Source organism: Tachypleus tridentatus, chromosome 10 (genome assembly GCF_004210375.1).
Source record: "Tachypleus tridentatus isolate NWPU-2018 chromosome 10, ASM421037v1, whole genome shotgun sequence".
NCBI lineage: Eukaryota > Metazoa > Arthropoda > Merostomata > Xiphosura > Limulidae > Tachypleus > Tachypleus tridentatus.
The window spans coordinates 74,811,849-74,837,295 of record NC_134834.1 but is presented as its reverse complement, the minus strand read 5'-3'; the positions used below and the strand labels follow the sequence as shown (position 1 = coordinate 74,837,295).

Below are 25,447 nucleotides of genomic sequence, written 5' to 3'. Positions count from 1 at the left end.
ATTTCTTTTCATAACTTGAGTACCCAACTGATGAATCGATAAATTGTAATAATTATAAGCAACAATGAAAAAATGGGAAACAACTATGTTGAATTAATTATTTGTGTTACTGGGTTAATTTCCAGTTGTGACAATGACAACACGATCAGGCTCGGCATGGCCAAGCGTGTTAAGGCGTGCGACTCGTAATCTGAGGGTCGCGGGTTCGCATCCCGGTCGCGCCAAACATGCTCGCCCTCCCAGCCGTGGGGGCGTTATAATGTGACGGTCAATCCCACTATTCGTTGATAAAAGAGTAGCCCAAGAGTTGGCGATGGGTGGTGATGACTAGCTGCTTTCCCTCTAGTCTTACACTGCTAAATTAGGGACGGCTAGCACAGATAGCTCTCGAGTAGCTTTGTGCGAATTTCAAAAACAAACAATCAAACAAACAAACAGACTACACGATCATGCCAGCTTAAGAATACTGTTTCAGGTGTCTTTGGTCTAAGTGTTAGAGAGCCAGTAAACATATAAAACACCAAGTCTGCTTAAACTGCAGGTGGTTTAAATTTTTTTCATTACAAACAAGCTATTTCTCTCTGATACTTTTAGTATTTTAGTTACTAATAAAAGAATACTCAGTGAACAGCTAACAGTTAAGCACATAAGTAAAAAATCCACAAAATAATATTAACAAAACATTGATTTATACCTTAGCCTTCATAACGAAACTGATATTCGCAGATTTATTGGAATGAAACAGAAGTATTTAACGTTAGGTTAAGCTAGAAACCCCAAACTAAGCACAGATTAAATTAAATTTGTAAGTGTACCGGAAGAGTAGCGCGCCTGAATGAAACCACACCTTGGGCATGTTTCTATTTCTCTTTCGAGCAGTACAAATACACATCCGCAATCAAAAAGAAGACAAACATTCACCTAATTCCTTATCCAAGTGTTTGTGTCGTTTCCTTTGTTGTTCGACAGAGTCCCATTCGTTTCCAGATTCCTGACTAGACGACACGGGTGTTTCTTCACTGTCTCGCATCATGCTTTCGTATCCACTACTTGTCCCAGAGAACTGAAGCAACTTACCACAAGCCAGTAGTTTTGACCCATCTCTGGGTTCACCACTAACAACACTACTGTCACTTCCACGACCACTGCTAGACTTCATAGAGCGGGCTTGAGTGATCTTGGCATAAGGAGACATGAACGGAGAGCCAGTTGAATAACTCTGAAGTAAGCTGGTTGAACCACAGTGCACAGACCCTGATAATCTTCGCGTTGAATTATCTTCTCGAAGACACAAAGATATTCCACTTTCACGAGAAAAATAAGAAAGGAAAGGCGATTTGATTCGTTTATTCTGCTTCTGAGATCGCGTGGCGTTGTTAAGTTTTTCTTTATTGTTGAACTGGGATAATTCAGTCGAAGGGTTTTGTAAGTCATCGGAAGAAGAGACAAAGCCTGGCTCTTTGTCTTTAAAGTCATTGACACGCAAGTTAAAAACATCTTGAGGTTTTGCCACTTTTAGGTTATTTTGATGAAAATAATTTTCACAAGATCCAAAGTTTGAAGAAACTAATGGTTTTATCTCTAACTCTTTTTCATTTTTTATCAAACGCGATCGTGAACTGGTCCTAGCTGATAAAGTGATTTTAGTTATATCTTTTGTGATTTCACATGTGGTTGATCTTGTTTCCGCAATTTTCGATTTTTCAAGTATTTCACTAAATGACTGATATTCGTTTCCTTTTGTGTTATGGATATTCGAGAGAGTTTGCTCTTTAAATAAAGGTTTTAGTGTTTCTTCAGGTTTAGAACATAAAGCCGTTTCTTTACTGTCTTGATAAGATAAAATCTTCTTATTCACTTCATGAGATAAGGCACGAAGTGGATATTGAATCTCAGAGTCTTCCAAATCTTGCATTTCTAAATCTTCAATTCCATTCAAAGAAACAGATTTTTGTTTTGTTTTGCGCAAAATTGGTGAAACAACCAAAACTGGTTTCGGTTTATGAGAAGTTTTCCATAAAAGCGTTGCGAGCTTATTGTCATATTGTAATCTCAGGTTTGTAACGTCCCAAGGTTCACTTTGAGTGCTTTTAATTTCAAGATCTTTCGCGGCTATGTCGTTATATGTTAGTTGAAATATTTTACCAGGAAGAGAAATAGTTTCCAAACACTCATCGCCACTGGGTTGTTTTTCATCCAACTTGAGATTCCTTACAGCACACATTTTCCTACAACTTAAACACTTTGTCCCTATAATCGTCTCTTCCATCGAGTACTTTCTACCATTTTCATTAAGAAAATAATCTTTCCTATCTGCGAGTGTTGAGAATTCTTTATCTTTATCAACAAGTTGCGGGTCCGTGAATGTTGAATCTAAAGCCAAGCTATCCTTGCTGAGAACTCTGAGAGGATGGTAACTGTTATTTCCACAACTGGTTTTACTTGCTTGAGATAGCGTAGATGTAGAGTCGTCTTTTAACATCGAAACAATGATATCTTCTTCAGTTGCTTGGATACAAGAATCTCGCATTTCCACAGGTTCATCTTCTTCTTCTACACGTGTCTTCTCATCGCTGTTGCTTGACTCTTCAATGTCATACACATTTTTTAATTTTTCATTAGATCGTACAGCACCAACAAACGAAAACGTGTCATTGCTTTGAATGCAATGATGAGCTTTGTAGTTTAGACTCTGAGACTCAAAGTCTTGATGTTGTCTTCTTTTCATAGAGCTTTCCTCTTTACAAGAATCAAAAGTGTCGTTGCATCGATGAGAACAAATATGTGGAGATTTAACTGTTTCCATAAAATTATTTAGAACTTTTTTATTCTGTTCTGTTGAAAATGTTTGAATTAACTGAAACTCATTTTCCACAGTTTCCATTCCACGGGTGTTTTGGCTGTTCTGTGGGCCCAAGACGTCAAATTGGTTTTGGTTTTCTGAAAAGTGCCCTTCTTTCTGAGACACATTGTCCACATCCAGATCAGCACTGCTTGTCATAGGAAAATCTATCCATACTGCGTCTTCTGATTTTTTTAAATTTTGTTGAACATGTCGTGAGTGTTCCTCAACCCACTTAGTTATAAAATGTTTTTTGTGTTCATCCATATGCCCATTAAACTCTAGTCCTGGTCCATCAACCCACTGCTCTTTATGAAGACTTTGTATCGACCGATTGTCAAATTTTGATTTGGAAAACCGTGGTCCATCAATCCAGAGTTCATCGCTTTGTAAGTTAAGTTCTCGGTTATTATAGCAACATATGTTGGCAAATTTTCTTTCTTGTTTTATGGTCTGTGATTTTTGTTTGAATGTACAATTTCTGTAAGCCTGTGAGTCTGCTGTTGGATAAGATATTCCACCATGTTCTGATAAAGATACTGTATAGTCATTAATGGATGACGAATTAGCTGTCTGTAGTTTTCCATTTAATCGATTTCCTGTTTGAAGAGTTTTTGTTTCTACCGCAATGGCGTTGGATTTACTTAACCTAAATCTTTCAACACTTCGAACGTTTGAGTTTTTTTCACTTGCTTGGTAATTTGTCAGAGGGTTTTTTAAGGTAGCACGAGTCACAGAAGGGAAGGCACTTCTGAAATGTTTTGAATAAGATGGGTGTTGACATTTTTCAGTATTTTCGTTTCCTTCTGATACTGGAACATCATTAGTATCACAGCTCTGTGTGGTTTTCTTAGCTGACCGTCCCAATAAAGAAGAAGTAACCTGATTATTGCTCAAAGCGGATCCTCGTTCTCCAACAAAGATCACTGTATCGCAAGACTGCTCACTGCTGGAAGTGTAATCAGGATCACTGCTGCCAGATCTGCTGATGTCTTCAATGACAGCATGATCTCTCGGGAAAGGACGACACCTTCCTCGTTCTTCACCTGAGTTCTCACCAGAGTTCGTACCTGGAAACTACGAGAATATATATATAAGTATGTTTATTCATTGAAGAGAGAGTAATTCTGCTAAATATCGTTGAAATTTTACTTTTTTATATTAAAAATACAGCGTTATATTTCTTATAATGGAATGAAATATGTAATATAGATTTTTAAAATATGAATTTCATTTATAAAATCGTTAACCTATTAACATTTAATTTATAATTGGTAATAGTTCTGTGTTTCATATTGCAGAAATATAACAAACGATGAAGCTAAATAGAGCTTTAACGCTAGAATATAGATATTTTTTTCATTATTTACGTTTCTTTTTCAGGTCATAATATTTTAGTTTTTCAGCTTCATTCACAATAAATCACTACAATATTCAGGACACAACAGCTTACATTAAATTCATGTCTTATGCCCATGTTTGTTTCAATGCACCACCTATTTAACATGTGTTTCGGCAGTTTAAATTACCACATACAGTTTGCTTACTTTCCATTTCTTTCTTCGCAGGCGATGAATCCTGGATGCTAGTTGAATCGTTGATAACGTTTCAGAATAGAACTCGGGCTCTGAAGAAATGTGAGCTATCATAACTGTTCGGCAAGTTAAACTGCCCAGAACCTCCCGAAGAAGCTGGGTTAGTTTACTTTCTCTGTTTGCAAAAAACAAACAAACAAACTAACTAACTAATTATATTTCAACCATTCCAGTATTAAGTGATTTAAGTTTGTATTTAAACAATGAAAGCAAACTAAATAATATTTGGATTTCATTCTGAGTCAAGTGAAATGAAATACACAACATGAAACGATTCGAAAGTAACTAAAGATGAAAAGAACAAATACAGTACTTTGCAAAAGTATTCACCACAATCAATAATGTCACATTTTGATGGAATATAAGCAATAAAAAATTAACGAACTTGTTTTCATTCAAAACTTTCAGGATAAACTTAATACTGTTATGTGTAAATGAGGTTGAATGTCAACAAAACCTATAAAAATAAATAAATAATACTGATTGCATAGGTATTCGGCTCCTATGACAGCATGATCTCATTGATACTTATATCAATGCACCAGAGGGTTTTTTAAGAGTTTGAGAACTCTTAAACTAAATTAAACTAAACTCTTTAACTAAATTTATTTAAGAAATTCACTAAAGTTGATTTCTCCAAGCCCGTTCCCTTGGCTGTGGTTTCGCTAGATAGTAAATAGGGACAGTGGGAATCTCGTTAATCCGAGATTATATGAACTCATATACTTCAGTACTTGCCTTATGGCAACAGTTAGTGTCATGAGTCTTTTTGTAAAAATCTCTACTAGCTTTGCACAAAGAAATGGTATAATTTTAGCCAATTTTTTCTGGCAAAATTGCTCACATTTTAACCAGTTCGTTGGAGATTGTCGATGGATTGCAAACTCCAAGTTTCACCATCAGTTTTCTTTTGAATTCAACTCAGGATTTTGACTGCGCCACTCCAAAACATTCACTTTTTCTTTTAAAACCACTCCATTGTGACTTTGACTTTGTGATTCGAGTAATTATCCTGTTTAATATGTAAATTTTGACTCAGTTTTAGATTCTTGACTGATTCAAGCAGGTTTTCCTCTAGGATTCACCTGTATTTTGCACCATCCATCTTCTCCTCAACTCTGACAAGCATCCCTGCCCTTGCTGGTGAGAAGCATCTCTAAAACATGATGCTTTCGCCACCATGCTTGATTGCTGGGATGGTGTTGACTGGGGCAAGTGCTTTGTTAATCTTCCGCCAGATGTAACATTTTAATCTATCAAAAAGCTCAATTTACGACTCTTCAAATCACCAAACGTTCTGCCACATTTCTGCAGTATCATTTGCATGCTTTTTCACAAACTCCATATGAGAATTAAATTTTTTTCAGCAATGGCTTATTTCTTGCCACTCACCCATATAGGGCAGCTTTGTGTAGGGACTAGGATATTGTCGACATATAAACTCTGACTCCCATCTCAGAGAAGAAATTTTGCAAATCTTTGAAAATAGTCACTTTTGCAATCACAGAGGCATCCCTAACCAATTTCCTGCTTGCCAAGTTGCTTACTTCGGAAAGATGGCCTGAATTTAGTAGTGATTAGGTGGTATGAAGCGCATTCCACTTCTTAATGAGAGACTTCACTGTACACAAAGAGATATTCAATGACTTTGAAGTTTTCTTGTAATCTTCTCCTGATCTGTACTTCTCTACCACTTTATCTTTGACTTTTATGGGATGCTTCTTGGTCTTCATAGCTGGTTTGTTGTATCACTATGTGAGTTGTGGTTTGAACAGATGTATTTACTTTGAAGTCTAGTTAAATAACTTTGATTATACACAGATAGAGACCATTACACTAACTTTGTGACATTTCAAACTAATCTTTAGCACCTGAACTTATTTAGGGTTGCTGAATAAAAGGGGATAGTTGCATATGCTATTGAGAATATTCTAATATTCTTTAAAAATTTAACTTACATAATATCGACCTTTTTACTTTCTCAGTTTGGAATACATTGTGTAGATTCCAAGTATAAAGTCCTATTTGAACATTTCATGATTGCAAGCGGAGATGGCAACAAAACGTGGAAACTTTGCAGGGAGTGAATACTTTTGTAAGGTACTGTAATCACAGGTGAAAATGAAACATATGTTAATAAACGAAGACTAATAACTGTCAACGCTCTATATACTAGATGTACTTCTACAAGGATCCCGAAAATGTTATGTTTCAAGTCTAACTATTAAGAAAGGCTCGGCATAGCCAGACTGTTAAGGCGCTCGACTCGTAATCCAAGGATCGTGGGTTCGAATCCCTGTAACACCAAACATGCTTGCCCTTTTAGCCGTGGAGAAGTTATAATGTAACGGTCAATTCTACTATTCGTTGGTAAAAGATTAGCCTAAGAGTTGGCGATGGGTGGTGATGACTAGCTGCCTTCCCTCTAGTCTTACACTGCTAAGTTAGTGACAGCTAGCGCAGATAGCCGTCGTATAGCTTTGCGCGAAATTCAAAAAATAAACAAATAACTACAATTTCCATACTTGTAAGGCACGTGTTTTTGTCCATTGAAAAGAGCTATTATGACGTTTCCTAAAGCTGACACCGAGAGACCATGACTCACATCTCCGTCTCGTGGTTTGACTATTTTCTCACAAGAACCAAGATCAATGAGACTCAAACGGCTCCGTCCTCCAGCAACTAGACATGGTAACAGTAATGTAAAACGAAGATTGTCAAGCAGCATGTAAAATCAACAGTATCAAATAATTAAAACTGCTACTTGTTCTTATTGCGAAGGATTTATTATTATATATTTATTTTAATGTCGATGTTTATTTCATTTAAATTTTTATTTAGAAATGCATGTAACTTACACTGTTAAATCTGTTTTGCGAAATTCTCGTTTATTCACTAAATTTGTAGAATGTTCTCAAGTGTAAGAATCAACAATGTATATGCGTAAGTAAATGCCAGTACTGTCGTTTTTGCTGAAATTTCTAGAATCTCGCTTAACACTTATAAACATAGACACAGTATATATTGTTGGTTTGCTACATTTGGTATACTATAGACCTTAGAAGTTATAACTGTGATTAACGCTTATTAACTACAGATATTGACCAGGAACGTTTATAGCTTTCGAGCATTACAAACCGCTTTACTTGAGCGGATTAACATCGAACGTTAGTATTTTTACGAAACATTATATAAGTTTAGCTGTGAAAAACTTAGGTGTAATCACCGAAGAGCTAGCTAGCTCCCCGTTATATGAATTATATCAAAATAGAGTCGATATAAATTCACTCATCTTGAAACAATAGGATACCAAGGAAGTTTCGGATGAGATAAAAGACTCAATACTGTTTGTAAGTTTGTAAAACCTTTATATATAAATCATTTGTAATAACTGTTATTATAAACTGTATCATTGTTTTTATATTAAAATATATTTGTTTTAAGAAAAAAACAGTGTGGGTCAATCTTGTTGGCAAATATAATAACTTTGATACATATTGACATTTAATTAACTTCTAAATTTAAATTATCATTTAACACAGTTTGAGGATATTCAAATTTTAATACGTATGATAATAAACTAGGGGCACGTCTGAGATAAATCATAATACGTAACATTACGAAAATTCAAAATAATATGCTGCCGAAAGCAATACATCTAACTACCTGTAAATATGAAATGCTTATTTTTTTGTTTTTAAAACAAACTCTAAAGACTATATAATTTTCGTTTCCATGATAAGATAAAACGAACAAGTTTATGCTTGTCTTGTATAAGAATTCAAATGCAGAAAGCTCAAAATGTTTAGTTACTAAGTCCTTAAACCACCATGGAAATTATATTTTTGTACAGTATTTCATTGAAATATCCAACCTTTTATCTCTATCAAAGTTTCGTCGGCGAAATAAAAATCTTAGCAGAATAAAATCAATTATTTCTTACCGCCGCTTCGATTTCCTTTTTCAAATCGATACTGATAAACATGAAGCGTAAATAAAAAATGGGAATTGCGTTTCTCGTCTTCGTTTTCTAGGAAAGAAAATTAAATTTGGATAAAACACACAACAACAGTGCATTACCCTTATTCCATATTTGTAATATAGACTAACACTATAAATCACAAAATTACAAACCGAGAACTACGAAAAAATACCTTTACAACCAATGTTAATATAAAAAACATAAACAGTTGGAATGAGCAAAATAGAGAGAGTTGATGACTGAAACTTTGCAATCAATGCCTGCTTGCTTGAAATAATGAAGTTCTTGTGAAACCTTTTGAACACTTTTCATTTTTGGATCGAAAATCGGAAGTGCAATTACTTCTTCTACGATTACTTAAAATGTCGACAATGGACCATCTTCCAAAGGAGCTTAGAATTATTTGATAGAAATTCAACTAAGACTTTTATCCTCTTGGGATATTTCTTTGAACGAAGGCTTAAATTTAATTAGAAGAATAGCGGTAATCAACTTGTTAAAAACTGAAAACGACAGAGATAGAAAAACGTGTTTGAACTTTAAAGTTAATTAGCCATGGCCACTCAGGTTTAAAATTCATTACACTATTGCGTCCTTATCCAGCAGAATCTTGTACTCGTCTATACCGAATGGAAAACAAGCTCGATTATTTACTGCATGACTTGGGGCTCTGACATTCCTTGCTTTGATATGTCACGCTGCCGATGCTGTTGTTCTGGCATTACTTTCCATGATTGAATGACATTACTCACTGTAATTAACTCTCAGGACCTCTCATCTTGTAGAAATGATTCCGATTTTCTTTTATCATTAATTCACTCAATTGGTGTCTTAAAAAACAGAAATCTCGGTCATGATATAATAAACGTATTTTATATCCAGTACATTAATGAAAAAAGCTATGTTCTGTTCAGCTTCAATCAACTGTTTAGTTCTAAAGAATGTTTTTGGTATTTGTATAATATATATGATTTTTTTTTCTGCATTTTACTTTTGTATATAAAGGGCAGTAAGTTCACAAAGGACAACGTGAAGTTGTATAACGAAGGAACTTATATAAGAAAGATAGTGAGCACCGATTCATAAAAGTAGTAGCAAAATGTATTTCAATCTTCTACAACATTTCAGAACATTCAAGTCACTCATTTGAAACGTTCAAGTAGTTTAAGAGATACTTAGGAAAACAGGGTATTACTTTGGTTTGTTTTGAATTTCGCGCAAAGTTACTCGAGGGTAATTTGAGCTAGCCGTCCCTAATTTAGCAGTGCAAGACTAGAGTGAAGGCGGCTAGTCATCACCATCCACCGCCAACTCTTGGGCTACTCTTCTACTAACGAATAGTGGGATTGACCGTTACATTATAACGCCCCCCAGCTGAAAGGGCGAGCATGTTTGGTGTGACGGGGATTCAAACCCGCGACCCTCAAATTACGAGTCGAGTGCCTTATCCACCTGCTCATGCCGGGCCAGGGTATTACTGTATTTCTATCAAATATAAAAAAAAATAAAACACTATTTTAACTTATTAAAAACATACTACTCACGTTTTCTCTTCATAAACTAATCAATATTATTCCTTCTATATATCGATTCGAACATGATGTGAAGGACTGTAAATTTGTTGGTTCAATGTTCGCGTCCCTTGCTTCAAAAACGCATTCCGCACTTTAGAGCCATGAATTATAATAAAAGAAACAATTAAATCCAACAGAGAAAAAAAGTAGCTCAAGCGTTGGTGACGGATGCTGTTGCTTAATTGTCCTTTTTCTAGTCTTTCTGTTCAGAATTAGTGATCACTGCACAGAGAGCCTTATGTGTAGCTTTGAGCGAAATCTAAAACAACCAAACCTACTCTGCTTAATATGTATTAGTGTACAGTCATCTTAATGTTTCTGGTTACTTTCATACGTGCTTGTGTAAATAAAATCACTTTACTTAGCGAATTACAAAAAGAAAAAAAAAAGACCCGGAAAACTCCACTGATTCGATTCTATTTCTACCCACCCTTTTAAAAGTTTTATTTTTCTTTTAGTTTACCATAAAAAGCGTGGAAAAAAACAACAACTCTAACACTTACCGACTTTAGATCTGGCAGCAAGTGCTGCATCAAGAAGAAAGGAAGCTTTTTCCGCTGTGGGGGCGCGGATCTCACTCTGGTTTGACAAGTGTGTTCCGTAGATAGAGTCACTCTGAAGAAGCAGACTAGGTGAATTTGCAGGAACATCGGTCCCTGAGTGACGGGAAGAAAATTTCATCCAAAACTAATCAATGGAAATAAATAACTGATAACAAGAAAAGACGCCTTTAAGAGGAATATATACTCAATTTTAACATTTCGGCAGTAAAGGTGTGGTAGATTTTTATAATTTCTTATTTAAGTCTGCTGTAGAGAATTAGAAATATTAATGTATTATTTCAACCTTATTCGCAACTTCCCTATCGTGAAGTTTTTCTATGAATATTCTGTGTGATTTATTCGCTTCAAGACTTTTCACTGCGAAAATTATAGTGATATATCACCATTTTTAATTAATTTTATGTTAATTGAAGTAATTGTATTTTCAGGCTTTTATACGCTGTAAACGTTTACGTGCAGTTCAGTTCCGCAGCTGATACTGATTATGAGAAACAGTTCTTATTTACAGTTTTACCTGTAGTATTTTCCTGCAACAATAATATCGTTGTCTTAACTTTTTTCTGTGTTGTCACGTGTCAGTTATCACAATAATACCGAACATAATGAATTACGCTCTGTATTTAAATCATGGTTAGCAGTTTAAATCGTTTTATAATGTTTGCATTGTTAATCTTCACTGACATTTGTGTGATGTCTAGAAGACTTTAAATAAAATATTATTTCTGGAATGTTTCTTTAGATAACATAAAAGTTGAAAAACTTTATTGTTGAAAATATATTTCAAACTGAATTCAAAAGCAATATGAGCTTTTATAACTAAAATCACCCAAACGAAACGACTCTTCGAATCATGTAACTCAAAACGGCTGGTATGGGTATTAACACTTTTACTGATAAAGAGAGAACAACGTTTCGACCTTCCGAGGTCATCTTCAGGTTAAGAATCAGTTTAGTCCAATGACCTGTTCTGACATGACGGTACTCAATAATACCAGATGTTTCATTCCTTTTATTCAACCATTTACGAAAGGGTTATATATTTGCATATTTGAAATGCTGCGCTTTTGTAGAGAGAGATCTGAAGATTGTCTGAACACTTTGTAAAAACAAATACCTCTCAAAACACTGTGTACAAGAATTATGATAGTAAAACACCATTAACTGATTAACCGGTAATAGACACAAAGCTACACAATGATGTACAGGGTGGCCCGTAAGTCCTTACCCATCCATATATCTTATGTATCCAGTGTATCTGTGTGATGTCCCTCATTCTAGCTGCATAATATTATGCGACTCCATGTTCGGTGAGACATTTTCCTCAACATAGCAGGTGTTATTGTTCCAAATGCCGCGGTAATAGCTGCCTTCAACTCATCATTAGTATTATAACGTTGTTTAGGCACAATGTAAATGGGTAGGGACTTACGGGCCACCCCGTATCTGTGTTCTGCTCTGCAGAGCTGTCGAAACTCGCATTTTACAGTCGTGTGTGTGTGTTTGTGTTTTTTATTGCAAAGCCACATCTGGCTGTTTGCGGAGTCCACCGAGGAAATTTTACAGTCGTACGCCTGTAAACGTATTTATTGCTGAGTCACCGAGGGCAGTTTTTACATAAAAATAACCAACATAATCAGATTAAAATAATAAATATATGATGATAGAAGTATAATATATAAAAGTATCGCTATATAGTAGTAAATGTTATCAAACAATATCTAACGTTGCTTTAATTTACCAAACGTTTCGTTTTAAAAACATTTTGAAAGGCGAATTTATATTATAATATTTGTAACGGAATTTTGGCAAATTAGGTCGATTTTGCATCGTCTTTGATTAAAAAATGTTATGTCTAATATACTTTAAAAAAAATCAGCCATATTTACCGACAGCAAAATTACAAAGTAAATCCTTTAAATTTTCTTGTCTCCCTGTAAGCTCAATCGCTGAAGCTCTGACAGAAAACCGCGCTCCTGTCTTCTCTTTCTGTTCTGTAATAAGTTTGAAAAGCCAGGAAATAGCACATGGGGTAGCTCCCAGTTCTTGAATCGGCGAGCTTTGTCCAATCATGGTGTAGGTTTTACCTGTTTACAAAATGACTAAATTACCATGGCTAAAGCGTTTGCATGAACAACAAACTTGTATGACGTACATAGGAAATACAAACTAACAACAATTACAACTAATTCATTGTGTATATCAGTGGTGCACAAACATTTTGAGTCAGGGGCCACAAACAGACTTCTCGTAACCGTTGGGGGCCACAAAAAGTGAAGATTAAAATCGTCCCACAGTTGTTTCACACAAGATGGACATCACATATAAGAACACACAAATAACGATTACACTAAAGAGTTTGCACATTATTCTAAGAAATGTTATGATACGTCAACTGTCACAAAGTCAGTGCGATGGATGGTGCTGCATGTCATCTACGAGCTTAGAAATGTCCGGCTTGATGTTTGACGTTAAAAGACGCAAGACTGTTTCCAGATGATCATCATCAGCTGATTGCGTGTGTTGTTTTTGTTCAGTTTGATATGCGAGAAAGCCTGTTCGCAGCAGTACGTGCTGCCAAACATGCTGGTGTGTGAAAAATGCATTCTCTTTCAGATCAGCAACTGTATCAGGCAACGTTTTGTAGAAGTCAAGCAAATTGTTTTCTCGGTAAATAGCACGCAATTCATCAGATGCCTCGAGATCAGTAAGTTCGAGCTGATATTCTGCTGACAAGTCATCCGCTGACACATTGAATGGATCAGCAAAAAGTTTCATCAACAATCTGCATTGGTCACAGTCATGAAACCGTGAGTTGAAGGATTGAATCAAGGTATCTAGCTTCCCAACATAAACTTGTGTGTCAATGTCCTGATTCTTCTGTAGTTGTGACTGAAAAGTGAGAGGTGCACGAAGTTGCCTGATGCTGCTTGCTGCCGGAACAACTGCAACTTTGTCCTGAAAGCTGAGACGTGATTTGCAACCTGACAGACAAGCTGATTTTTGGCTTGCAACTTCAAATTCAGATCATTCAAGTGTTGTGTCATGTCGACCAGAAAGGTCAAATCAGCTTGCCATGCTGGATCAGTCACATAAATCACTTCTGTGTCTTTGTTCTTGCTTCTGAGGAATTCTATCACCTCATCAATCAACTCCGAGAATCTTCTGAACATCTTCCCTCGAAGATCACCATTGTCTGAATCGATTTCTTTAAGAAGACTTTCAAACTGACGGTGATTGAGCCCTCGTGATTTAATGAAATGAATGGTTTTCGTCACTAATGCTATCAGTGCCTGAAAACCAAGTTTTTTACTGCACAGGTTCTATTGGTGAATAATACAGTGCAATTTCACTAACTGTTTGTTCTGCTTTCCTCGATGCTTCATCAACAATGCTACCAGCCCGCTACTTTCTTCGGTCATGGCTGGTGCTCCATCAGTTGTCACACTTACCAGTTTCGTGAAATCCAATGCAACATTACTACACAGTCGTACTGTCTCCTCGAATAGAGCAGACCTAGTTGTCTCACCCTTCATGGAACCCATGCCGATTAGTTCTTCTGTGATATCAAACGATGACGACACACCACGAACAAAATCTAGTTGCTATGCTGTTGAACTGATGTCAGTCGACTCGTCTGCTGCCAAAGAGAAGTAGACAAAGTTGGCTGCTTTATTTGTAAGCTGCCACGTCTGCTGAGAGGTGTGAAATTCTTCGTTCAACTGTAAGACGATTCAAAGCCACCGTCTGTAGCTTGCGAACTGCTTCCGGACACAGCTTTTCCGATGCGGTAACCATATATTGCTTGACAAAATCACCGTCAGTGAACGATCGGCCAGATTTCGCTGTCATCAACGAAATATCGTAACTGATCTCACATGCTGCACTTAAATCTGCTGACTGTTTTGAGAAAACGTTCTGCTGGTGATTCAGTGACCGCCGCAGAGAATCAATTCGAGCTGTTTGTTCATCACCGACGACGTTGTGGAAATTTTTATGCTTCGACTCATAATGATAATTATATTGGATACCTTCGCCACTGCTACTATTGAATGACACAGCAGACAATACACGTTCTTCTGTTGTTGAACAAAACAGAATTGCGCACTCCAATCATCATGAAACTGACGGTTTTCATCGTAAACTTTTCTTTCACGATTAGCTGCCATTTTTGTTACGAAATAATATCAAAATAGGGCTCGTAAGTAAATTTCGAAGAACAATTGGAACGCGTGAGATTTCGTAATTACGGAAATGTTACATCATTGCTCCAATGATTAAATGCCTATGCATTAACGAGATTTGCTTATTAAATTTTCTTTATTGGTCGACACAACTTTGGAACCATCTAGTATCTAATCTAATGCATATTTTTCTATAACTCTTAATCATCGCGCAGGCACGAACTCTCTATGTTTGACTTTCCTGTTGGACATCGCGGGTCACTAGGCGACTCGTTGCGAGCTGGACTTTGTGCACCACTGGTGTAATATACTTAAAAATATAACATTTTAAAACAACATTTGAAGGGAGGTAAACTATGTCAGTTGAATATATATTATACAATGTCAAGGAAATTTGTTGTGTGAAATTATGAATAAGTACTCAAAGGCATTATCGATTTAATATTGTGTAAAATAAGTCATCGGCTTTATTATGTGTAACTTAAATAAAAGTTCGAAAATATATTAAGTTATAAAGAAAACAAACACATGATCTTCAATATCTATGATACCTAGCTTTGTATGTCCGTATACGAAAAGACAACCATCCACTCCATTTACGACAGATTGAATGACTTCGGTCAGAGCCGTTGTTACAACTTCGGTCTTGGGAAAAAGAAAAGTTTAGAGTTTACAGCCTGTTTCACATGTTTAAAGTGACTCATAAGATACTCTACAAGTTTAAAATGAGTCAGTTTATTGGAAATTTTGTACTATTAAAGTTTTAGAGGAAACATTTTGTTAATATTAGTTTTAGTTTAGAAGTTTTGCTAACGTTAAAATTTTGGTACGAAAATTTTGTTAATGTTAAAGTTTCAGTAAAAAAGTTTTGTTAATGTTAAAATTTTATTAGACAAATTTTGTTCATGTTGAATATTTAGATCACAAATTTTGCTAATAAGTTTGTTATTAAAAAATTTCAGATGTTTTATTAGAAAAATTGAAATATAACTTAGTAAAATACATTTTCATATAAAAATTGAAAACTCTATTAATAATATAGTTTCTCTCTTTTCTCTCACATTCTTATTAAACATAAAAAAGAATTACATGTCAAAATACTTCGACAAATCATTATTATTTCCAAACATTTCAGGTAAGTAACAGTTTTTATTAACCTTACTGTTATAAATTGTGAAGTTATCTACAATGTGTTTTGTGAATAATTCAAGGTTATTCTTCACAAGTAGAAATTTAAGCTATTTGAAGTTAGAAATCACAGCCATTCTACAACAAACCTTAGATGACGTACATCACATCTACACTACATCAAGCCCTTGATGACTTGCATCACAGCCTTACTACATCAAGCCCTTGATGACGTACATCACATCTACACTACATCAAGCCCTTGATGACGTACATCACATCTACACTACATCAAGCCCTAGATGACGTACATCACATCTACACTACATCAAGCCCTAGATGACGTACATCACATCTACACTACATCAAGCCCTTGATGACGTACATCACATCTACACTACATCAAGCCCTAGATGACGTACATCACATCTACACTACATCAAGCCCTAGATGACGTACATCACATCTACACTACATCAAGCCCTTGATGACGTACATCACATCTACACTACATCAAGCCCCTGATGAGGTACATCACATCTACACTACATCAAGCCCTAGATGACGTACATCACATCTACACTACATCAAGCCCTTGATGACGTACATCACATCTACACTACATCAAGCCCTGATGACGTACATCACATTTACACTACATCAAGCCCTAGATGACGTACATCACATCTACACTACATCAAGCCCTTGATGACGTAATCACATCTACACTATATCAAGCCCTTGATGACGTACATCACATCTACACTACATCAAGCCCTTGATGACTTGCATCACAGCCTCACTGCATCAATACTTCGATGACTTGTATCACAGCCTCACTACATCAATACCTCGATGACCGAAGTCATAGCCTCACTACATTAAACTCTCGATGACTTGCATCACAGCCTTACTACAGCAAATCCTAGATGACTTGTATCACAGCTTCACTACATCAAGCCCTGGATGACGATCGTTTATTTTTCACTCTGTAATTGAGCTCCAGGTCATCGTGATATACACGTTAATCAAAAATTCCTTTCCAACAGTAGAAAGAAGTTACTGACTTTTCTGGCAAGCGCCAAAAAAACAGCGATAACTGCCAAGGTTTAATTATCACCATCATATGGCAGACTTAAAGATGGGTTACGGAAATTACCCGAAACATTATTATCCATTGTCCAGAGGATTCAGATATTCTAAGGCTATTGGAGTCCATAATGAAAACTTAGTGTGAATCATGTATAAAAGTGTATATAATAATATATTGGATCGGTTAATGATGTCAGTCTATGTTATTAATCATAAAAAATGTGTATAAAGCGTATATCAAAACTCAAATCACATGTTTTGTAAACATAGAAGTAAAGCACCAGTAATTTCAATGTGATTGTTTAAGTTTTGATCCGTGATTGAGAAAGAGTTGGGTTTCTACCTACTATAATCGCTTTTATCCGATATTTGGCTTTTAACAAAAGTACATCAGTCTATCACACGTGTGTTTCTAGAATTATTACACTTTATTCGCTTTCAAAGCTTTATTGTAGTGTAGATATTGACATACTTGTGTAGATTCCTGAGGAAAAACAGCATCAAAAGCAAACATCTTTGGTGCTGCCACTCCTAGGTTGCGGTCTAAATTAGTTGTCGTCTCACTTATAGTAGGATCATAAAGTGACACATGTTTTTTCTTAACGTCTACAGACAAAAAAGATGTCTGATTACTGCTTTTGGCATTCAAGAGAACTGGGCTCACTCGAAGCATGACTTTCACCTGAAAAACAACAACAAAAATCAACAAATAAACACTATCCTTCAGAGATGTTGAACACGTTTCAAGTTTTGATACTTGACTTCAGTATTAGCTATTTCTAAGTTTCATTGCTAAAGAAAGAATTAACTGTTTTGTTTCATTGTTTGATCGAGGTACATAATATTTGTAAAGTTTTAGCGTGCATATCTTTAAATATAAAACTTTAGTTTTAATATATTGATTTTAAACTTTAGTATTTTAAGAAATTCTACGTTCAAGATATTTAATTCGAAGTAATAATTTTCGTTTTTAGTATCTAAGACTAAGACGGTCGTTAAGAAATAAACAGAGTTTTACTTTCTAGGTCAATCACATCACATTCAATAAATTGCAGATATGTTATTACGAACCTTTCTACAGCTGCTTTAATCTAAGATATTCAATGGTAAAGTCAGATACAATAGTCATTTTACATATAATACGTTATCATTGGATAGATATTTGACTTAATGTTAAAACATGATATACTTTTTACAGAATAATAACAGTGAAAACAGTAAATCAGTCTCGACAATACAAGTAATAGTGAGCTGCGACAAATCAACCTAAACAATACAATAACAGTGAATCACAATTAATCAAAGTTGTTAATGCAACAACTAAATGTGCTACAACACACCAATCCTAATAACATGATTTTGACTATCTGCTCATCGAGTATGGCCCGAGCAGTTCAACGACGATATTCTGAAATTCAGTAGTTTTTGTGTCTATCCATCCATTTTGATTTTGAACAATCTGCTTAATGTTCACATCATAGTACATGAAATAAAAACAGCTTCATTGAGAAAAGAGGAACCAAGTATTAGATGAACGGATTTATAGCACAGTTTGTTTGTTTTTCGCAAAAAGTGAAATCTTTTTCATATACTAGCCTTGCGTTAAAGTTATAATATGTAGAATAACTGCTAATTCTACGATACAGATAGCTAGAGAGAGAGGCTTATTAGCTAATATCGTAATAAAAGTAAAAAATAATACCTTCTGTATACCTCACACTTATATAGAAATATTCTTTATCGTAATTTAAGTTTTCACTTGTGTCAATAACACTAAAGAAGGAGATGACAATTGTTTTTAATGCTAATAAACGTCTTTTTTGTTAAGCCTAGTATTATAACCTTTTAAAAAGACAACTAACGTCTCGACCACAAGTTACTAAAGCATATGCCTAAAGGCCAGAGGGCGTTTGGAGCTAACCAACGTGGTACGAAATATAATCACGTTAACCAGTCTATACTAATATATTTAGCTGATAAGTTACACACTCTAAAAACAACATAATACGTTCTTCTAGGAAAAACTTGGCAGAGGTATAATTAATGAAGATTTTTTTTCTACCGTAACAAAATATATGAATCAAATATGGCTGGTAATTTATCACATGAAAGTCTTTAAGTGGAGACAGAGATGCAACAGACTTGACACTGAACTAAGAGATCCTTTACCACAGTCTTTGTTTGTTATGAAAAAACGAGTTTCGACGATGATTCAGTTTTATCTAACTTTTTTCCCCACGAAAACAGCTGGCTAACTCTCAGTTATTCATAACATATCATTATCTATCCAACACGTGCTCATGAAATATGTCGAAAAATGGCTGCGTGACGCTACATTTCTGTAAAAGATATATATATTTTAAGGGACAGCTTTCTCAGTTAATGCACACCTGCACGTTCATTCTATTATACTTAACTCGGTTTTTTATTTTTTTTCAGGCGGGTTCTTTTCTTTTATAACTAGCATTGCCCAATATTTAACAACTAATCTTCACTGGCTGTGGAGACTGCTGTTAGGCTTAACAAGATAACTTCAACAAAAATCTGACGGGCTGTGATTGTCTTAGAATAAACATTATTTGTTGTTTTGATGCGCACGTTAAGAAACTAGAAGTCTAAACATTAACATCATGTTACATCATACAAAATGAAGATAAAGCGTCTGAGCAAAATATAGCTATAAAACTTAAAGATGAATAGTATTTCTCTTAGATAACCTACCCATCTTGAAAGAATTGCAAACAGTAAAATTGAATTATATAATACTAAATGTTTGGTTTAAAGGTTAAGTTGCTGTTTATCAACCGTCTTTGGTTCATTATTCTTTATTCTGTGTTTCCTAACGTACAGCGAGAGAGAGGCAAAAATAAATAAATGGACTGTAACTGATTATCTACCTTTACTTAAACATAATTGTCTAATTCCACATAACAAAACATTGCATTGTATAAAGTGTAAGGATTTATGAAAACCAAAGCCACCTTTCATATATGTGTGTGTTTGTGGGATGGAGACATCTGCAAGAGATATGACCTAATCAAAATCACGTATAACGAATAATATTGTACATAGAAGTGCCTACTGATTTCGCTAAAGACTAGATTTTAGAGACTTTTTGATAGTGTAAAAGTTTAAACAATTTAAATATGACTGATTTTCTTACTGTCACACTGTGATCAATGGATACCAGTTGTTTTTGCTGTCAGTAATCTATATGATCCCCGAAGTTCAATTCACCTTAGTGGATATAGCCAATAAACAGGTCATGAGGTCTGGCAAGATCCAATAGTTGGGGCACTCAACCGAACATACTTACCCTTTCAGCGGTCGGGACGTTATAATGTTACGATTAATCCAAAATTTTGTTGGTGAAAGAATAGCACAAGACTTTGCAATCCGTGATGTTAACCGGATGCCTTCCATTTATTTTATCACATCTAAATTAGACGCGGTTAGCTGAGTTGACCCTAGAGTATCTTAGAGTGTCCGCCGCTGGGACAGCGGTAAATCTTTGGATTTACAACGCTAAAATCAGGGGTTTGATTCCCCTCAGTGGACATATCAGATAGCCCGACGTAGCTTTGCTATAAGAAAAAACACACACACACACATCTTGGTGGAAAATTCAACAAAAGCAAAGAAACACTGTATGATCATTTAAACTGCATTACTAATTAGTTATTTTCAAACAAAGTATGACTGGTATTACAAAATATGTGAAGTATAGTGTTAAAAGAATGTTAAATTTGTGAAATGAAATCATATAATAATATACACAATGTGATGACTGAAAATCGCCAGATATTTATTTCTTTTTCACTTTGGAAAGGAAAGGAATTAGTTGTTTAGATGTTTTACATTTATTACACGAATTGACACATATTTGCATATGGCATACAAATAACTAGTCTTCAACAGAATTGACCTTATTTTTTTATGGGTTGCACATTTTTCAAGGTCCCTTTTTGGTATTTCGTTTCTTCTTTCGTAAGTGATGTTTTTGGATAATTTTTTTCGGCATACCCTAATGGCTTTTATATCGTCATCAAGTATGTGAAAACGTAAAAGCGTCAGAGACTTTCTCTTCCAGGCCCGACATGGCCAGATGGTTAAGGCACTCAATTCGTAATCTGAGGGTCTCGTGCTCGAATCTCCGTCATATCAAACATGCTGTGGGGGCATTATAATGTGATGGTCAATCCCACTATTTGTTGGTAAAAGAGTAGCCCAAGAGTTGGCGGTGTGTGGTGATGACTAGCTGCCTTCCCTTTAGTCTTACACTGCTAAATTAGGGACGGCTAGCGCAGATAACCCTCGAATAGCTTTGTGTGAAATTCAAAAACAAAACAAACATTCTTTCTCTTCCCCCGGTTTTGTTCTTGGGAGTGACTATTGACGTGCATGACAATACACTCTTGTAGAATAAACCAAGTCAGAGCTTTAATGCCATTCTTTTTACATAATTTATTTAGATCAAAATATGACTGTTTTTAGTCATATGAATACGTCAAATAATTTATATTTACATCTTGTTTTGCCACCGAATATTTAATGGATGTTATAAAAAAAACTTGACTTAGTCATGTCAAACTAAACTTCATTTTTGAGATATTTCTTGTCGAACCTTTAATTATTGCGATTTATCTAGTTTACACGTCCAATGCTACAGAGTAAGTTAGCAAGAAACTTTAACGTATCGTGACTACAGTATCTGTTCACATGAAGTTTCTGATCTTCTTTGCAGAAGTATTTTTTTACCACCTGTGGTGTTCTCATTGAACCTAAATTATAACTGTGGAAAAATTAGTAAATGGCACTTTCCAGAAAAAAGGACGTCAATAGGAGGAGATATACAGTGATAGGAGAAGTAGCCTGATAACGGAGCATGATCAAGGAAAAATCCTCTCATGGATACTACTCTTTCCTCACTCATATAGCCATAGGTTAGCAAAATAACTACAACTTGGGACTTCCTAAGCTATTGAACAAATTTTCCAGTTGAAGCTGGCTTTCAGCATGAAGGTCCTGTAATCGAATAAATCGGTCTTTATCGGATTATCAGGTTATCATTGATTAATGGAGTTGTGCCCCATCACTGATAGTTACCGCTTGTGATTAGTTAAAGATTTTAGATGTTTCTAAGAGATGACATCTGCCCACCAGAGATTTTGACAGCATGAGATTCAGTAAGCACATCATGAAGAAGAGGGTGAACCATTGTGTAGTCACTAAAAGTTATTTGGTAGGTAATGACATGCTGTTTGATATTATATTTGTCAAGTTAACACGTTACTTTGATATCCAAAAGAAGGAAACAAACATTCTTAAACATTTCTGATCTTTTAAATGTTGATAGCAATTGGTTTCTGCGATTTCGTGGGTGTCTTGGTCACATGGTGGCCGAAACATCAACAGAAGTCATCTGTTTTTGTTATCACACGTTAAATGCAAAATATTAAACACAAATATTCAAACATATAGCAAAGAAAGATCTTAATCTATTAGTTATGCTACTCTAGGATTGCCAAGCTCAGGAAGAAGTGGTTCATAGCCTAACTCTGAGCCTATATGCAACCAAGCATTTTTGTAAGGAGTAATTGCAATTTTAACTTAGTCTATTACTATTTTGGTCTCGTAGAAAATTAAGCTACATATCAATCTGTATACAAATAATTGAATGTTTCTACATAGACAGACATATTCTGCCACGACAGTTACAATTTGTGGGTATATTATAATTGATAAGATCATCAAGTGTCTACCAAGAAAAGACTAAATAACACCCTAAAGAACTTAAATATATCAACACTTTAACAAAGACCACTTCTGTGGCAACTAAGATTGAGGTAGTCATTTTAAGCATTGCAAAAGGGGAAGAAATATACCACAAGGATCTTCAGAAATGCCTACATCTTGAAAGATTCAAACTCAACTCGGAAACACCTCCTGTTGTTTTGATTTAGTTACAACAATAGTTTTTTTTTCAGCAATATTGCTCTGGATTTGGGGTATGGAGTACTTCTGTTGGTTACAGAATTGTGAGGAATTATAGGAAAATCCAAAAAATTTTTTATCATGCTGAACAATAAAGACGTAAAATTCATTCTAAAATATTCAGTCTTCTATCTGGCCCGCAATTGAATATTTTCTAGATAGTTCACGATGAAGAATTAATTTCAAGTTAATATTGATACAGTTCACTTAACGGGTAGTTAGATAACTCTTCACTGATTACACGTGAGTTTTTTACCGCTGAAGTTATCTTACATTTTCGTAAAAATTACTAACGTCATATGGTAATCCGCTTAAGCTTCAAGGTATCTGTTGTTGAGTTAGAAAGAATTGCACAAGCATTAGCTGTTGGAGCTCCAGTCACATTAACCTAAGGAGATTAATCTTTGTTTTGTCATCAGCTTGGGGGGTTACAGTAATCATCCTACGTCTGAAGAAGTGGTGGTCAGCTCAGTTCATGCAGAATTAAGTGGAGCGTGGTATGTGGCAATAAAGATGCATATATATATTAAGTCAAATTCCTGAACCAGAAAGATCTGGCTTGTCTTTCAATGTATCAGGTATTCAGTAAGAAGCCTTCACTTTTAACAGTTAATCTGACTTCACTATGGCTAAAAGAAATATACTCACAGTAAATGGAAATCTGCTTCTTGATCTCTCATTTGGCATTTTCTCCACAAAATCAATGCCATTGTATCCGATAGTGGATACTAGCAATAGGCCTACTGTAAATGTTCAGACCACATCGTCTGTGGCGCAATAAAATTTGCACATTTTCGAAGGCCCGGCATGGCCAGGTGGGTTAAGTCGTCCGACTCGTAATCTGAGGATTGCAGATTCAAATCCCTGTCGCACCAAATATGCTCGCCCTTTCAGCTGTGGGGGCGTTCTAATGTGATGGCCAATCCCACTATTCGTTGATAAAAGAGTAGCCCAAGAGTTGGCGATGGGTGGTTATGATGACTAGCTGCCTTCCCTATAGCCTTACATTGCTAAATTGGGGACGGCGAGCGCAGATAGCCCTCCTGTAGCTTTGCCCAAAATTCAAAAACAACAAACATTTTCTATAAAACTTTCCAATGGTCATATTTCAGAAGTAAACACAAGAAATACATGTTCAAGAGGAAGTCATAGTCCAGTTGTATACAATCATTTTATAGCATTGTTTGCTATGACAATGGAAGCAGCAGATGAAACATAGAGTTGTCTGATCAGAAATCAAGCTGCGTTTATGTTAAAACATTGGAAGAAATGATAAAAATATTGTATTGTGAGAATTATATGAAGAAAAGTCAGCTGTAGGAAGAGGATTATAGATTTTCCTTTGAAGAGAACAGCCCTAGAAATATTTGTTTTTCTCCTAGAGATTGATAGAGGTATTTGATGTGTATACTGGTAATTAACAACTGGTTCATTAAATGGGCTAAAGTGAATTTATTGGTTGATTCATTAATATATTAATTGAGCAGTAGACAGTATAATTTTGAGCAATTGAAGAACTACATAGATCAAGGAGTTAATTGTTTACAAAGTCGTTCAGGATTTTGGGTGTGGTGAAAGCTCACACACTTCTCTATATCACTAAAATTCCTATAATTTTGAATAATGAGTCATTTATTCTGTAAACACAGGGTTTCAAAGTTTGTAAGTCACAGCTGAACTGATTGGGATAACCATCTGTAGTATGCCATGATGGCATACACAGCACTGATTGACTGGTAACTCACCAAGTGTGTTCATGGCTAGAAATAAAACATAGACTTCAGTGGATGTAATGTATATTTTACTTCCCAGTGCAGACTTGCCTTAGTGTCTAGAGGAATATGTAGTCACGAATTGAGTAAAACCACTAGGTAACAGAATATAACCAGACGACAAAGGAAGTACAGTTAAAACCTGGAAACTGACTATGGATTTATTACAATCATTTATTTGGAAGCAGCTCAGGTCTAGCTAGATTAATTCATATCTCTTTCACAGGTAGTTAAATCCATTCAAATTCAAGCTACAATGAGTATATGTGGAACCAAAGTGTGATGAACAGATAATTTAAAGCTGCATGTTTCTGATGAATCTTTTGTATACTAGTTGGACCAGATATAAAAAAGTTGAAAGGATTAGTGGATCAGAGAATAACAAGGGCAGTATACTGGAGAATGTTGACTCAGCTAACAAGAAAGGATATATGACAGTGTATGTCTTATTCTCTGTGGAGAGTGAAATAATTAAACACCAGTGGAAGAGCAATTTGAATGTTCTGGTATTTTAACTTCCTAGTCGTAATTAGCTAAGGTTAACTGCTTAATCAGAAGTTAAAATAGTTAAGTTAGTTCATTGAACAAATTAAAGGTTAAAGGGAAGCGACAGTTGTTGCTTTCTCTGCTACTGAGAAGTGTTTTACTGTAGGAATTCCATTGTAATAGTTACTCATTTATAACACAGAAGGACAACTGATCTCATTAGATGTAATATCTGGAA

The 25,447-nt window shown here is 35.3% G+C and overlaps 1 protein-coding gene across 1 annotated transcript in view; it reads right to left on the bottom strand.

Annotated features, from left to right (window-relative positions):
* The window catches only part of LOC143229595 (uncharacterized), a 73,282-nt gene that overhangs the window by 6,030 nt on the left and 41,805 nt on the right, over nucleotides 1-25,447 (bottom strand). Inside the window, exons 5-12 of the mRNA XM_076462155.1 lie at nucleotides 17,430-17,639; nucleotides 15,289-15,382; nucleotides 12,443-12,640; nucleotides 10,497-10,649; nucleotides 8,381-8,467; nucleotides 6,963-7,119; nucleotides 4,390-4,552; nucleotides 922-3,919 (exon numbers count right to left, since the gene is read on the bottom strand). Of these exons, the coding sequence (XP_076318270.1) occupies nucleotides 922-3,919; nucleotides 4,390-4,552; nucleotides 6,963-7,119; nucleotides 8,381-8,467; nucleotides 10,497-10,649; nucleotides 12,443-12,640; nucleotides 15,289-15,382; nucleotides 17,430-17,639 (4,060 nt within the window). The remainder of the gene's footprint in view (nucleotides 1-921; nucleotides 3,920-4,389; nucleotides 4,553-6,962; nucleotides 7,120-8,380; nucleotides 8,468-10,496; nucleotides 10,650-12,442; nucleotides 12,641-15,288; nucleotides 15,383-17,429; nucleotides 17,640-25,447) is intronic.